Genomic DNA, 13,783 nt, shown 5'->3' on the forward strand with positions numbered 1-13,783 from the left:
TTTTTCAAGATGTTTTTTAAACTAATATTCACCATATTTTCTGTTTTTATAGAAAGCAGTCAACAAGGTTAGACAGTCAGGGAACCAAAATTAGCTTTTCTGTTTAATATTCTTCCAAGAGAATCCACTACTTTGCATGCCTTTGAATATGAATTTCGAAAGGAGGAATTACAAACAAACGAACAAAAAGCTATCTATACAATGACCTGACATCTTACACAAGGATAATCAATCTGTGGTACATATAACATCAGACTGGTCATGTAACTGAAGTTGAATAGGACAGTTTATCTATATGGAAGGTGGCCTGCAATTTGGGGAAAAAAAATGAATTAGCCATTATAAGCAAAAATACTATTGGGCAAAGGCTGTTGTTCAGTCTTTTTGGAACACAGCCTGCAGCTAAATGTATTACCATAAATGAAAATGGTATTAAAAATGCTATGTAAGAAACAGTGTGATTACAGACTGCATATTGCAAACTTACATTATAAATGAATAAAAAATCCAAAGTGCAATACTGAAAAATACTTTAAAACTGAAAATTACAAAGGTTAAAGAACTTGTTGAAAAATTCAGTAAACCATTTTAAAGATTCCATTTGCTCTACATAACAAAGTTATAATTCACCATAAATCAAAGACAAAGAAAATGTCAATGTGCCTCAAGTTTAAGCATTCGAAACATTGTGGCCTTTGATGGAAGTAATTGTAACTTCCCATTATAAATAGCACAATTTAAAGCCTGTCATGAACACAAGTTGTTAGTCTATTCTATTTGAAAATTATTTCAAAATTTGTTGCTGAAGTTATACAGCAGTATCTAAGAGAAGAAACAGTAAAACAAACAGTGAGCCAAAGACCAAGAACTTAAGATGTAGCATGTATTTGTTCAAAAAAATAGTTTCAGTTATTCCAAGCTCAATGATTAAGCAAGTGCTTTTTTTTTAAACAGATAAAGTCCCAGGGCTCCAGCCCTGATCTATTCCAGTCTCAGACTGGATGGTTTCAGGAACAGTGTCAATACAGGTATCCAAACTCCTAAAAGAAACTTAAAGGAATCAACAACTTTAGAAAAGAGTGTACAGAACATTTGCAGAAATAAAAAGAAAACAGCTCATGGCAAAAGTAGAACCCCCCCAAGACTATACCTAATTGTACAATGTGAACTGTATTCGTCTGGTTAGCCACAGTTAATTCACAATGCTTGGCATTCCAACAGAGTAAATATCCAGCAAAGATACAATCAGCAAGGAAGGACACGGATTTAAAAGATATTGACAAGAGAACAAAAGATATTTTTTAAGACATGCATTACGATTGGAAATGCACTGCCTGATAAGTTTGCTGCAGTAAATTCAATAGTACTTTGCAAAACATGAGTAGATACATACTAGAAAAGAACTACAGAAGCACAGTGAAGCAGAATTTGGTAACCACCTTCCAGAGAGAGGGAGAGGAAACAAAGGGAGGTCTGAAACCTCCCAATACATATACAGTTCTGACTATTAAGAACAGCAGTTCTAGAGACAGCAATCATGAGGAAAACCACAGCACTGTGTGGCATATTTATTCAGAGATTCACAAAATACAGATACAGTATAATAGTAGTCTAACTATGAAGGAGAGTTCAAAGTGTGTTGCTTCCTCGCTCCCAGCGTTATGAATAAGGAAAGTGTAAGTTGAAAAACTGTTGGTCAGTTAGCTGGAAAATGCCACATTAAAATCAATTACATAAAGGAAAATCGGTTTTGAGACCAGAGAGGAAATCACCTGGATTTCAAGCCATATTAAAGTAAGACATAAAAGTTGTAATGCCAGACAGTGTGGGAACTGCCATATTAGATAGACAAATGCATGGTTTACAGTTTGAACATGAATAGCTCCGATTCCTGAGACTCCGATTCCAGCATTGAGACTGCTGTATCGCAGGACAGAATTCTGATGAGTAGAACTTGGACCAAGTTTCTTGTAAGGAGAGCAACTTGAGCTTTGGTGACAGGTTGAGGAGATTGGAGATGGCAGCTTGAAAAGATAAATAGTCTGTCAATATGCAAGTATAAAAAGATGAAGGGAAATTAAAAATGGCAAGACAGTAAAAATAAAAAATAGTGACTCAGGAAAGTGTAGAGAGGAAGAATGGTCAGATCAAAGGTATCCAGACTAAACTGAAAGTACATTAATGCACAGTAATCAATAAACAAGATTGGAGAGTTAAACTGTGATTCATGAAACTAGGGGAACAGAAGTAAGACAAAACAGCAATGACAAAATGGCTGCAGTTTAAATTTGAATGATTTATTGCTATTCGCATTTTACAGTAAATTGTACAAGAAAATACAGTGAAAAAGCTTCAGCTATCATTTTGATTGGTCAAAAATAAGAAAGGGATTTTTCTTTTTACTGGGGGTCCAATTGTTCTACCACCCCCAGCATGGGTCCAGAGTCAGCTCACCAGCAACATGACATCTATACTGCTACACCTTCTCCATCAGCGCTAGAACCATCACTATAGGCACTGGCACCTAAAGAGTGACATTTCATTGCCACTGGGCCCAACTTGCCAACGCCAAGTCCCAAGCTGAATCTATACTCGTCCTGCAACCAGGAGTTCCTGGCTGCGCTGCTGCCTTGATGATGTCAGGTGCCCCAGATCTGGGCATATCACACTGCTGCTGCCTTTCAAATACCAGGATTCTTGCTCTGGGCCTACTGTAAGCAGGAGTTTATGAGTCTGCTGCAAGACCAGGCCGCTGCCATGCCAAGGGTCCCGTTCTGGCTGCCTTCTTCTGAGTTGTCTTGTTGGCGCCATCTTGAAGAGTTGTTGCTGTGACTGCTACCTCCAGTCACTAGAGGAGCTTTTCCACTGCTGCCTGACCCTGGGAGGATGCCCTTGCCACTGCTGTTTCCGATCACCGGGAGGGTGCACACCCACTACTTCCTCTGACTGCCAGGAGTCTGCTGCCCACTCTCACTGCCATACTGATGCCGCCAACTCACCCAATAAGGAAAAGAATCACAGAAACCCTACAATGTGCAAGTAGGCCATTCTGTCCATCTGGCCCACACTGACCTTCTCAGAGCATCCCATCCAGACCATGCTCTACCCTATCCCCGTATTTCCCACCCTAGACACTATGGGCAGTTTAGCACGCCAAATCATCTAACCTGCATCGAACCATGGGAGGAAAGCAGAGCACCTGGATAAAATCCACACAGATATGGGGTGAATGTGCAAACTCCACACAGACAGATACTGCAGGCTAGAAATCAAACTCCAAGTCCTTGGTGCTGTGAGGCAGCAGTGCTAACCACTGAGCCAACGTACTGTCCCTTGGTTTTGCTACCCACTTAGCCTTCACAGTTCTATCAGAATTCCACAGATCAACCTCCTGCTGGCTGAAGAAATTCCACATCAGTTTTTTTTCCTCTGACACTGTACTCCTTGGGTCCTCATCTCTCCTACTAGTGAAAACAACTTCTTCATGTAGACTCTATCCAGACCTCTTAATATTCTGTAAGTTTGAACGCAATCCTGCTTCATTCTTTTAAACACCATTGAGTACTGGCCCAGAGTCTTCAACTGCTCCACATTTGACAAGCCCTTCATCCCTGGGATTATTGTTGCAAATCTCCTCTGGAACCCTTCAACGCCAGCAAATCGTTCCTTAGGCAAGAGGCCCGAGATTGCTCACAATACGCCAAATGCTGTCTGACCCGATGTTTATACATTATTGTAGAGCCTCAGCAGTACATCCCTGCTTTAGTATTCTTGCTCTCTTGAAGTGATTGCTGGCATTGCATTAGCCTTCCTAACTGCCAACTGAACCTTCATGTAACTTTAAGCAAATCCTGAACTGGGACTTGAAGAGAGCTCCTAAGCCAGTGCTCATCAGCTCCAATGAATTTTTTTCTGCTTTTCTCGCTATTTTCATTTTTTTCTCTTAACCTACCTTCTGGAGGGAGCTTGGTTGTTGAGGCAGCAGCAGCAACAGCAGTGGCTGGGGGCCTAGAATGGGACTCTGGTGGCCTGTGGTGTGATGGTTGGTGAGCCTGGATGGCAGTCAGCAGCCAAGACAGCAGCGCAGAGGTGTGGGGATTGAGAGGTTGGGCCCAGCGCATGAAGTGACAGGATGGCAGTCAGCGGCATGAGCGCAGCACAGAGATCGAGCCCAGCGCAGGGAATGCTCAGTGGGGAGTGAGTGCAGGTCCATGGCTAAAAGGAGGACTAAAAGAAAGACAAAAGGCAAAAAAAACTGGAAGCAACAGAACGAACGGAGAAGAAAGCAATGGGAGAGTGATTGGCCTTGACATCAAGGCCACATTTGATAGAGTAGGACATCAAACAGTTTAGGCAAAACTACAGTCAATGGAAATCAAGGAAAACATTCTGCTGGTTGAAGTCACACCAACAGAAACGAAGATGGATGTTGCTGCTGGAGGCCAGTTGTTCAAGACATCTCTGCAGCAGCTCCTCTGCATAAACAGGTTCTGAATCAACCTGTTCAGAAATGTCAGGACAAATCTCTGGAACTGATAAGACTTGAACCTTGGCCTCCTGGACCAGAGGTAGAGACAAGACTTCCACCACGGCACAAGAGACCTCAAGTTTCTCCGGGTGGTGCCCTACGTCCAACCATCTTCAGTTGCTTCAGCAAAGACCTTCCTCTACCATTAAGTCACAGGTGGGAACATTCACTGTTGACTGCACAAAGATCAGCGCCATTCATGGCTTCAAAGAACTGAAGTGGTCCACATCCAAATGCAGCAAGATCTTGACAATATCCAGGTTTGATATGATAAAGATGCATGTAACAATCAAGCCACATAAGTGATAGGTGATGACAGCAGAGAATCTAACTATTGACTCTTAACATTCAATGGCAATGCCACTGTGAAAGTCTCAGTATCAACAGCTTCAGCATTACCATTAACCAGAAAGTGCACTGGACGAGCCAAACAAATACAGTGACTACAAGAGAAGGTCAGAGACTATGAATCCTGTTGTGAGCATCTCATGTCTCCGAAGTTTGTTTACCATTTACAAGGCACAAGTCAGGAGTACGATGGAATACTTCCCACTTGCCTGGATGAGTCCAGCTCCAACAACATACGAGGAGTTTAACACCATCCAGGACAAAGAAGCTGGCTTCACTGGGATCATTTACAAGCTTCGCACCATGCCATTCATCGTCCTGACTTGGAAACAGGTCACCATTCCTTCACTGTTGTTGGGTCAAAATCTTGGAACTCTCTACCTAATGGAATTGTAGATCTACGTACAGCAAGGCAATTGACTGCCAACTTCATAAGCAACTAAGGATGGGCAACAAATGCTGGCCGAGCAGTGACACACATTCCATGAAAGAATTAAAAAAGTTACCTTCCCTCTAACACAACAGGTCAGAAGTGGGGATGTGCATGGATTATTGCACAGTGTTGAATGATATTTGCAATACCTCAGATACTGAGGCAGTCAGCACCCATGTGAAATGAATTATCAGCTTAAGGGAAAGGATAAATTTGTGGAGGGCAGCCGTAAAAACATTGGAATTGTTAAGTCTTGAAATTAAAGAAAAAAAGTAAGACAAGAGGATTTTGGCAGCGAACAAGCTTAGGCAATGGCAGACTTTGGACATTTTAAGTGTTCGGCAAGTGTTCAGCTTGGTACTTAAGATGTGTGGGCAGAAGCAGATCAGAGGTAAGCAGCTGTTTCAGCTTCAGTTAGTCATTGAGGAGAGAGATTGATTTAGTGGCCAGAAATTGACTTGCTGACAGGGACTGAAAAAGAAACCTTGACTCGCTAAAAACTGCATGCTGGACAAGATGATTGAGGGTTCAAGGATGGTAGTGGTGAAGTAGAATTTAGCGGTAGAATTGAGTCAATTTCTATCCTCACTGACCATATTCACACTTGTAGCATAGAGAGAAATATCAGAGGAGTATGCCAGTTCAAATCGCAAGCTTGCTCCACCATTTTAATATTATCATGGCTAATCATCCTACTCAGTCCCCCATTCTCACATTTGCCCTGTACCATTTTAGCCCTTTAGCCCTAAGAATGCCTCCTTGGAAAGTATTCAATGTTTTGGCCTCAAATGCTCTCTGTGATAGAGAATTCCACAGGCTCACCATTCTACGGGTGAAGATATTTCTCATTTCAATCATGAATGGTATTTCCCTGTGATCCCTGGTTCTGTTCATTGAGAACATCCTTCCTACGTTTGCACTGTCTAGTCCTGTTAGAATTTTATAGATTTTTATGCGATTCCCTCACCCACATTCTTCAAAAGAAGAGTGAATGTAGTCCTAACTGACCCAGTCTCTCCTTATAAGTCAGTCTCGCCATCCCAGGAATCATTGCACCCTCTCCATAATCAGAACATTCTTCCTCCGATAGAGATCAAAACGGCACACGATATTCCAGGGTCTCACTAATGTCCTGTAGAATTGCAGCAAAATATCCCTGATCCTTTTAACTGAATCCTCTTGCTATTAAGGCCAATACACCATTTTACTTCTTCACCTGCATGCTTATTTTCAGCAACTGTTGTACAAATACACTCCAGCCTCATTGTCCTCCCGCGTTTGCCAACTCGTCAAAATAATGTCTTTTTGTTTTTACTACCAAAGTGGATAACCTTGCATTTATCCACCTTGTACTTCATCAGTTTCCTCATCTAAATCATTGATATACATATATAGAATAGCCAGGGCCCAAATACCATTCCCCGCGGCACCCCCTAGTCACTACTTGCCACTTGAAAACAAAAGACCTATTTATTCAATCTCTGTTTCCTGATTGTCACCGAGTTCTCTATCCATGGCAGTAGACTACTCCTATCCCAAGCACTTAAATTTTACACACTATCACTCTTGCAATCTTAGCAGGGGTCACTAAATTACAGCCAGCAGAATTTTCTCAAATAAAATCAGTCTCAACTTCAAAAACATGACATAACTTGTATCAGCTAATTTAGCACACAATGAAGATATCTGCAAACATCCTGGACTAAATGGCTTGGCTGTTTACTGAATGAAGTTCCATCATTTAGGAATGCAGCAAGATTTTGAACTAACTGGCAGATGGAACTTAAGGACTTGAAAGCCTTGCATTTAAAGATCATTCTGATGTTTGAAAGATTTGGGACAAATATGTTCATGCAAATTCTAGACATTTTGTCAATATTTCTTGAGATGACTCACCTCTGAGTCATTCAAAAGCTCTTTACTAAGTTCTCCATTTCTTGGATCAGTTGCTTGTTCAGTAGAATTTGGCTGCCACTTGATCTTTTGTTCAGCAATGATTGGCCTTGCTATACCAGAGTAATTGGGGGAATCTACTATTCCAAATACCTATTGTAAGAATAAGTAAAAGTTATTAGAAGCATAAACTGCACAAACAAAACTGATCAACAAATAAGGGGTGTGAAGCTGTTCCTTGTTCCAAGTAGTTTGACATACAAAATAAATTAAGTTAGCACTGTAATATATACACTACTAAAATTACACCAATGCAAGATTAGATAGGATAGGTTTTTGTGCATTTTTATATACATGTATATTTCAATGGAATAAAATAGAGACAGTTGAATATGACATGGAGTCAAACAGTTTTCCATCATTAAAATTTAGTTTTTCACAACACTTGAACAATCATCTAATATCTTGTTACCACATTTTCCAAACAATAGCAAGATGACTGGACATAGTCCTATTTTACAGAAAAAAGGAGGCCACTTCCATCAGAGAGCCAAATCCTTTCTCCTGAAAATTCCCAGCCCTAAACACACGGTGACCAGTCTGATAGACGCAGCTGCCAGCCTGAGCCATTTAGCACTGACGCAGAAACAAATTCTCACCTCAAAAAACAAGGTCATCACCCATCATATATTTTGGCACTTTCATCATGCTAAATAAGACTGGAAACACAGAGCTAGTGAGCCAAAACTGGTCATTGATAGTAAATACCAGAATTATACAGTGCAGTCTATAAACTGATGAGCCAGCAAATTCCCCATTTGTCCACTACTAGGTTGAAGCAGTCACACAGACTTACTGTTAGTGAACTAGTAATCCAGATGCCCAGGCTGGATCTTTTGGAGATACGGGTTCCAATCCGTGGCAGATCTCTTGTAGAGATGGAAATCTGTTGTCTTAACTCAGTCTTGTCACTAGGTGATGCCAGATCCATCGTTAATTCCTAACTGAGGTCTTTGAAAAGGACAGTCAGCAAGGTATACAACTGTGTCCATAGGCTCAGTTAGGCCTTTTGGTGCAGTGAATCTGCTCCACCATTCGATCATGGCTGATGTGTTTCTCAACCGCATTCTCCCATAACTTTTGATCCTCTTACTATTCAAGAACCTCTCTGTCTTAGATACACTCAATGACTTGGCCTCCACTTGGTGACAGACTGCTATAAAGTCTAAAAAACTAAGCAAGGAAACCAGGTGGATGACCCAACAACAATCTTACCGTTAAAAACTGCAATTGTCAACCCATCCTGTTGATTCTAAACTCCCACTTATTAACATGCAACAGCGGTACCACAGACTGGTTTAGCAACAACCTGACACCCCTTGTTCTCCTGGAACCATACCGTATAATTACCCAAACAGCATCTTAATCCCTGGGAGTACCCAGTCCCACCAGAGAAGGAGACAATACTCAACAGTCATGAGGAAGTTGACCTGGGAGTCTCCAACAGCTACTCCACACCTGAAGAGGGGCTTTCAGCAAGCACAAAGGGAGCAAATCATTGGAGCACCTGCTGATGCACAAAATGCAGGGAGTTACTTCACTGAGTCAAGATGGTTGCAGAATATGGCCATTCTGATCCACCTGCTTTTCCTTTTTCTCTTTTCCTGTGTTTTGTTTTCAAAGTTTACTAACATACACATGTCCCTTTACTCACCATTGATGGCAACAAGCTGGCCTTGTGCAGACCTTGGGGTGGCAGTGAGCAGACCCCACCCAAACTTGGGGCAGCAAGTGAGCCCCTATTTACTTTTCAGGGTGAGCAGGGGATTTGGCATCAAAATCGGCCGTGACGTCAGTGGCATGCCCAGTGAAAGATGGCGCCCTAGTACCGGAATCTTAGTTGTTGGTTGGGTCTGGCACTGGTGGCGGCGAAAGTGTGACAGAAAAGCATCACAACAAGAGAGATGGAGGTTGGCCCAGTGGCAAGACAAGCGACTGCTGCTGGTGGGTCCGGTAGATGATGACAAGACAGTGGAGGTGGGTGAGGATAGTGGCACAGGTATCACTGATGTGCAGGCTCAGGAGTGATGGACTCTAAGCTATTTTGCTTATTCTTAGAACAATTCAAAATGGTGCTGGATTGTGGCAACATTGGAAAAACGTTTCATTGTATTTTACTGTTTTTCTCACTGTAAAATGTGACAATGAAATCATTCACTAAGAAAGCAATTAGGAGAGCAAACCAGAGGCATGTGAAAACAGGTAGGTAATATTATGTAGAATCCCAAGCTATTCTGTAAGTTGATGTCAGCAATTACTCACTAATGACTATGACTGTCCACCTAGAAAATTCCATGTCACCAGTTGTGGGTCCTTGCATGGCTGATGAACCCAATCCTAGAGTTGGCAATACATTTAGCAGATGGTTCTGGAAGGTGAAATTGGACCTTGACCTTAAAATAACTGGTATTCCTTTCTTTGGTTCCTTTTCTGTACTTCCTCTTGCCAGCAGCAATTCTCAAAGAATTCAGTCCAATCAAACAGGAGTTTCTTCTGAAGTTGGTTGCTTCTGAACAACAGTCTCCCACTCAGATATTCATTGTACTTCGAGGGAAACGTGTCAAGCATATTTGAAACCCTTCCATTGTCGTCCTCTTGCTTGAGTACCTTTTTTGAGCTGGGTGAAGATGATTTGCTTTGGTAACTGGAACTCAGGTATTCCAAATTTGTGGGCAGCCCAGGGGCTCTGACCCAAATGTTTAATTCCCCTGGTTGAGTCCAAAAGAACAGTTCTCAGAGAGTGAGTATTTGCAAATGAATAGAGAACGAGAAGGGGAAAACTTATTTGACCTCATTCTCGCTATTCTACTTGCTGCAGAAGTGACCACCGTGCAGTCCTTGGAGACAAAAGTCTGTTTTACAATGAAGCTTATGCAGCATCACTTAAATGGCACAAACAATAGATCTAGCAAGTGAAAGATGCTGTGGGCCATCAAGAGTAGCAAAATTGGACTCAATCACAAGCTATAACCTTATGGTCTGACACATTTCCTGCTCTATACTACCATCAACCCAGAGATCAACCTTGATTCAAAAAAAAGATGAGCGAGTACAGAAGCTACTTCCAGCAGCAGCAACAGGAATACCTAAAAATGAGGTGTCAACGTGGTGAAGCTACAAAACAAGATTACTGAGTACCAAACAGCAGAAGCAGCAACTAATAGATTGTGTGATCATTTTGCCCTACCAACAGATCATTTCAAAGCCCTGCAGTCCTGCCACATTCAGTTGTGAATGACAGTGAACAATGAATCAACTAATAGGAGGATGTGTTTTCATAAATATCCCCAATCTCAATGATGGGGAACCAACACATCAGTACAAAAGTCAAAAGTGAAACACTTCCATCTATCTTCAGCCAGAACTTCAGAGTGAATGGTGCATCTTGAACTCCTCCTGAAGTCTCCTACAATGTCAGTCTTCAACTAAAATGATTTATTCCACAAGAAACCACTGGATACTGGTAAGGCTGTGAGCCCTGACAGCATTCCAGCAATGCTACTGAAGACTCGGCCTCCATAACTTGCTGTGCCCCTAAACAAGCCGATCCTGTATAGCTACAGTACTAGCATCTACATGAGTGTAGAAAATAGCCCAGATATATCCTGTAGACAAAGTCAGTCAATCTAACCAGGCCAATTACTAAACTCAATCTATTCTTAAACACTAGTAATGAAAAGTATCATTGCAATCAAGCAGTAATTGGTCAGGAATACCTATTCAATGATGCTCAGTTTGGGCTCATCAGTTCCGAACCTCATTACCTTTTTGGTACAATTTAGAGTACTGCAGCTGAACTCTAGGGGTCGGTGGGATGGGTGGGAGGGGTGCGTGGTAGGCAGCAGTGACTCTTCAGTGGTTACAGTCCAACCTTTGACAAAAGATATTTGCTGCTGTTGTTGAAATCACCTTAGTCCATGAACAATCCTTCCGGTGTTCCTCAGGGCATTCAATAGTAGATCAAAAGATTAGGAAATGTGCAACAAATAACTCACTTCTGTTCTCCTAAAAACCTGTCCACTACCTAGAAGACAAAAGTCAGGACTGTAATGAAATATGCTCCCGCTTGCTTGGATAGGTACAGCTCAAGACAAAGCAAACTTTATTTGACTGGCAATCCATCTACTAGCTTCAACACTGACTCTCTTCATCACAGAGATACAGTGGAAGCAGTAGGCTCCACCTACAAGATGCAATGCAGTAACTAACCCAAGCTTCTTTGGCAGCATCTTCCAAACCTGCAAAATTTGCAGAGGGCGAAAAGGCAACAGTTACATGGGAAGTTGCCCTTCAAGCTGCACACCACCCTAAATTCTGTATGCAAGTGGTCAACAGTCAAAGCAACTAGGCCCATCTGGCTAAACATTTCCGCAAGCAAGAGCTGATGAAATGCAAAGAGGTTAAATAGTTAACACAGATCAAAAGGTAAACAAGGACCAGCCCAAAATATATCTTGCAAATTGAACAGGGGGGTGTGTTCAAAGCTCATTAAGTGGTACTCGGCAAGAACAATAGGGGGAGACTTTAGGTTTGTGTATTCCCCATGTTCAGCTAGATCCCTTGACACAATGGAATAATCATATCTTGGAAGGAGGATCAATACACTTAGGATGGCCTGGTCTAAAAACTCACTAATCCACTGTTCTGTGACTCCACTGGCTGAAGTCACAGAGCATTCCAGAAGGACTCAAAGGAGGGATAAGAAAGGACACCTGGTGGCCACTCCCTCAGTGATGACTCAACTAGCAAAGACTCTGTGCAAGGACCACCGTTGTACTAAGAGAGCCTCAGAAGCAGTGTCAATGGAGCTCAGTGAACTGTATCCAGCAGCCCAAACAGGTTTACTAGAGCAGGAGATAGAGTGTGTGTTTTTCAGGCAGTCAGCTTACATTGGGGAAAGTTGACTTAAGTTTTCTAGGAGTTGCTTTTTTCAACTTGTGAGCATTTTAATACAACTAAGTTTGAACCGCAGTTCTTTGTTTGTCTAATACAGAAAGAGCACCAGGGTAAATACATTTTGAGTAATAAATTAGTCAAAATGTCTACGAAATATTTCACCGGTGACAACCGGAAACATATCAGATCATTCCTTCAATGTCACTAGGTTAAATTCCAAGAATTCCCACCTTTACAACCTTATGAATGTTATTACACCCCAAAGCTGCAGCTAATCTAGCAAGCAGCTCAGTGCCACCTTTGATAGGGCAATTAGGGATACACAACAAATGCTGGCCTAGCCCATGACACCCACATCTCCCAAATGAATAAATAGTTCAGGACAGAGATTATCTCTGGTTGAATACAGCATGTAGTATGTTGTGCCAGGAAAGCACCCCACACTAGACTGAAACACTAACATGGTGAAAATGCTTCAGAACACTGCCCATGAGCAGGACATCAAATGCAGATTACTAAAACAACAGGCAGAGAATCAAAGATAACAAAGTGCGGAGCTGGATGAACACAGCAGGCCAAGCAGCATCTCAGGAGCACAAAAGCTGACGTTTCGGGCCGAGACCCTTCATCAGAAAGGGGGGCAGGGGGAGGAAGTGGGGAGAGGATTCTGAAATAAATAGGGAGAGGGGGGTGGCGGACCTAAGATGGATAGAGGAGAAGATAGGTGGAGAGGAGAGTATGGGTGGGGAGGTAGGGACGGGATAGGTCAGTCCGGGGAGGACGGGCAGGTCAAGGGGGCAGGATGAGGTTAGTAGGTAGGAAATGGAGGTGCGGCTTGAGGTGGGAGGAGGGGATAGGTGAGAGGACGAACAGGTTAGGGAGGCAGGGACGAGCTGGGCTGGTTTTGGGATGCAGTGGGTGGGGTGGGGTGGGGAGATTGTGAAACAGGTGAAATCCACACCTGATACCTTTGGGCTGCAGGGTTCCCAAGTGGAATAGATGTTGCTGTTCCTGCAACCCACGGGTGGCATTATTATGGCACTGCAAGAGGCCCAGGATGGACATGTCATCTAAGGAATGGGAGGGGGGAGTTGAAATGGTTCGCGACTGGGGGGTGCAGTTGTTGACTGCAAACCAAGCGTAGGTGTTCTGCAAAGTGGCCCCCAAACTCCATTTGGTTTCCAAAATGTAGAGGTAGCCACACTGTGTACAGCGGATGCAGTATACCACATTGGCGGATGTGCAGGTGAACATCTGCTTGAAGCGGAAAGTCATCTTGGGCCTGGGATGGGGGTGAGGGAGGTGGTGTGGGGGCAGGTGTAGCACTTCCTGCGGTTGCAGGGAAAAGTGCCGGGTGTGGCGGGGTTGGAAGGGAATGTGGGGCGGACAAGGGAGTCGCGGAAAAAGTGGTCTCTCCGGAAGGCAGACAAGGGTGGGGTGGGAAAAATGTCTTTGGTGGTGGGGTCAGACTGTAGATGACGGAAGTGTCGGAGGATGGTGTATTGTACCCAGAGTTTGGTAGGATGGTATGTGAGGACTAGGGGCATTCTCTTGGTGCGGTTATTGCGAGGGTGGGGTGTGAGGGATGAAGTGTGGGAAATGGGGGAGACATGGTCGGGGGAGCG

The 13,783-nt window shown here is 43.0% G+C and overlaps 1 protein-coding gene across 15 annotated transcripts in view; it reads right to left on the reverse strand.

The window, feature by feature from the left end:
* cep170aa (centrosomal protein 170Aa) overlaps nucleotides 1-13,783 on the reverse strand; it is a 126,040-nt gene that overhangs the window by 43,710 nt on the left and 68,547 nt on the right. For 14 of the 15 annotated variants that reach the window (XM_059648705.1, XM_059648706.1, XM_059648698.1 and 11 more), the window contains one exon: nucleotides 7,206-7,355. The exons of the other annotated variant lie outside the window; for it this stretch is intronic. In XM_059648705.1, coding sequence (XP_059504688.1) covers nucleotides 7,206-7,355 — 150 coding nt within the window. The remainder of the gene's footprint in view (nucleotides 1-7,205; nucleotides 7,356-13,783) is intronic. 15 annotated transcript variants of the gene reach the window in all.

Source organism: Stegostoma tigrinum, chromosome 9 (assembly GCF_030684315.1).
Source record: "Stegostoma tigrinum isolate sSteTig4 chromosome 9, sSteTig4.hap1, whole genome shotgun sequence".
In the NCBI taxonomy this organism is placed as follows: Eukaryota; Metazoa; Chordata; class Chondrichthyes; order Orectolobiformes; family Stegostomatidae; genus Stegostoma; species Stegostoma tigrinum.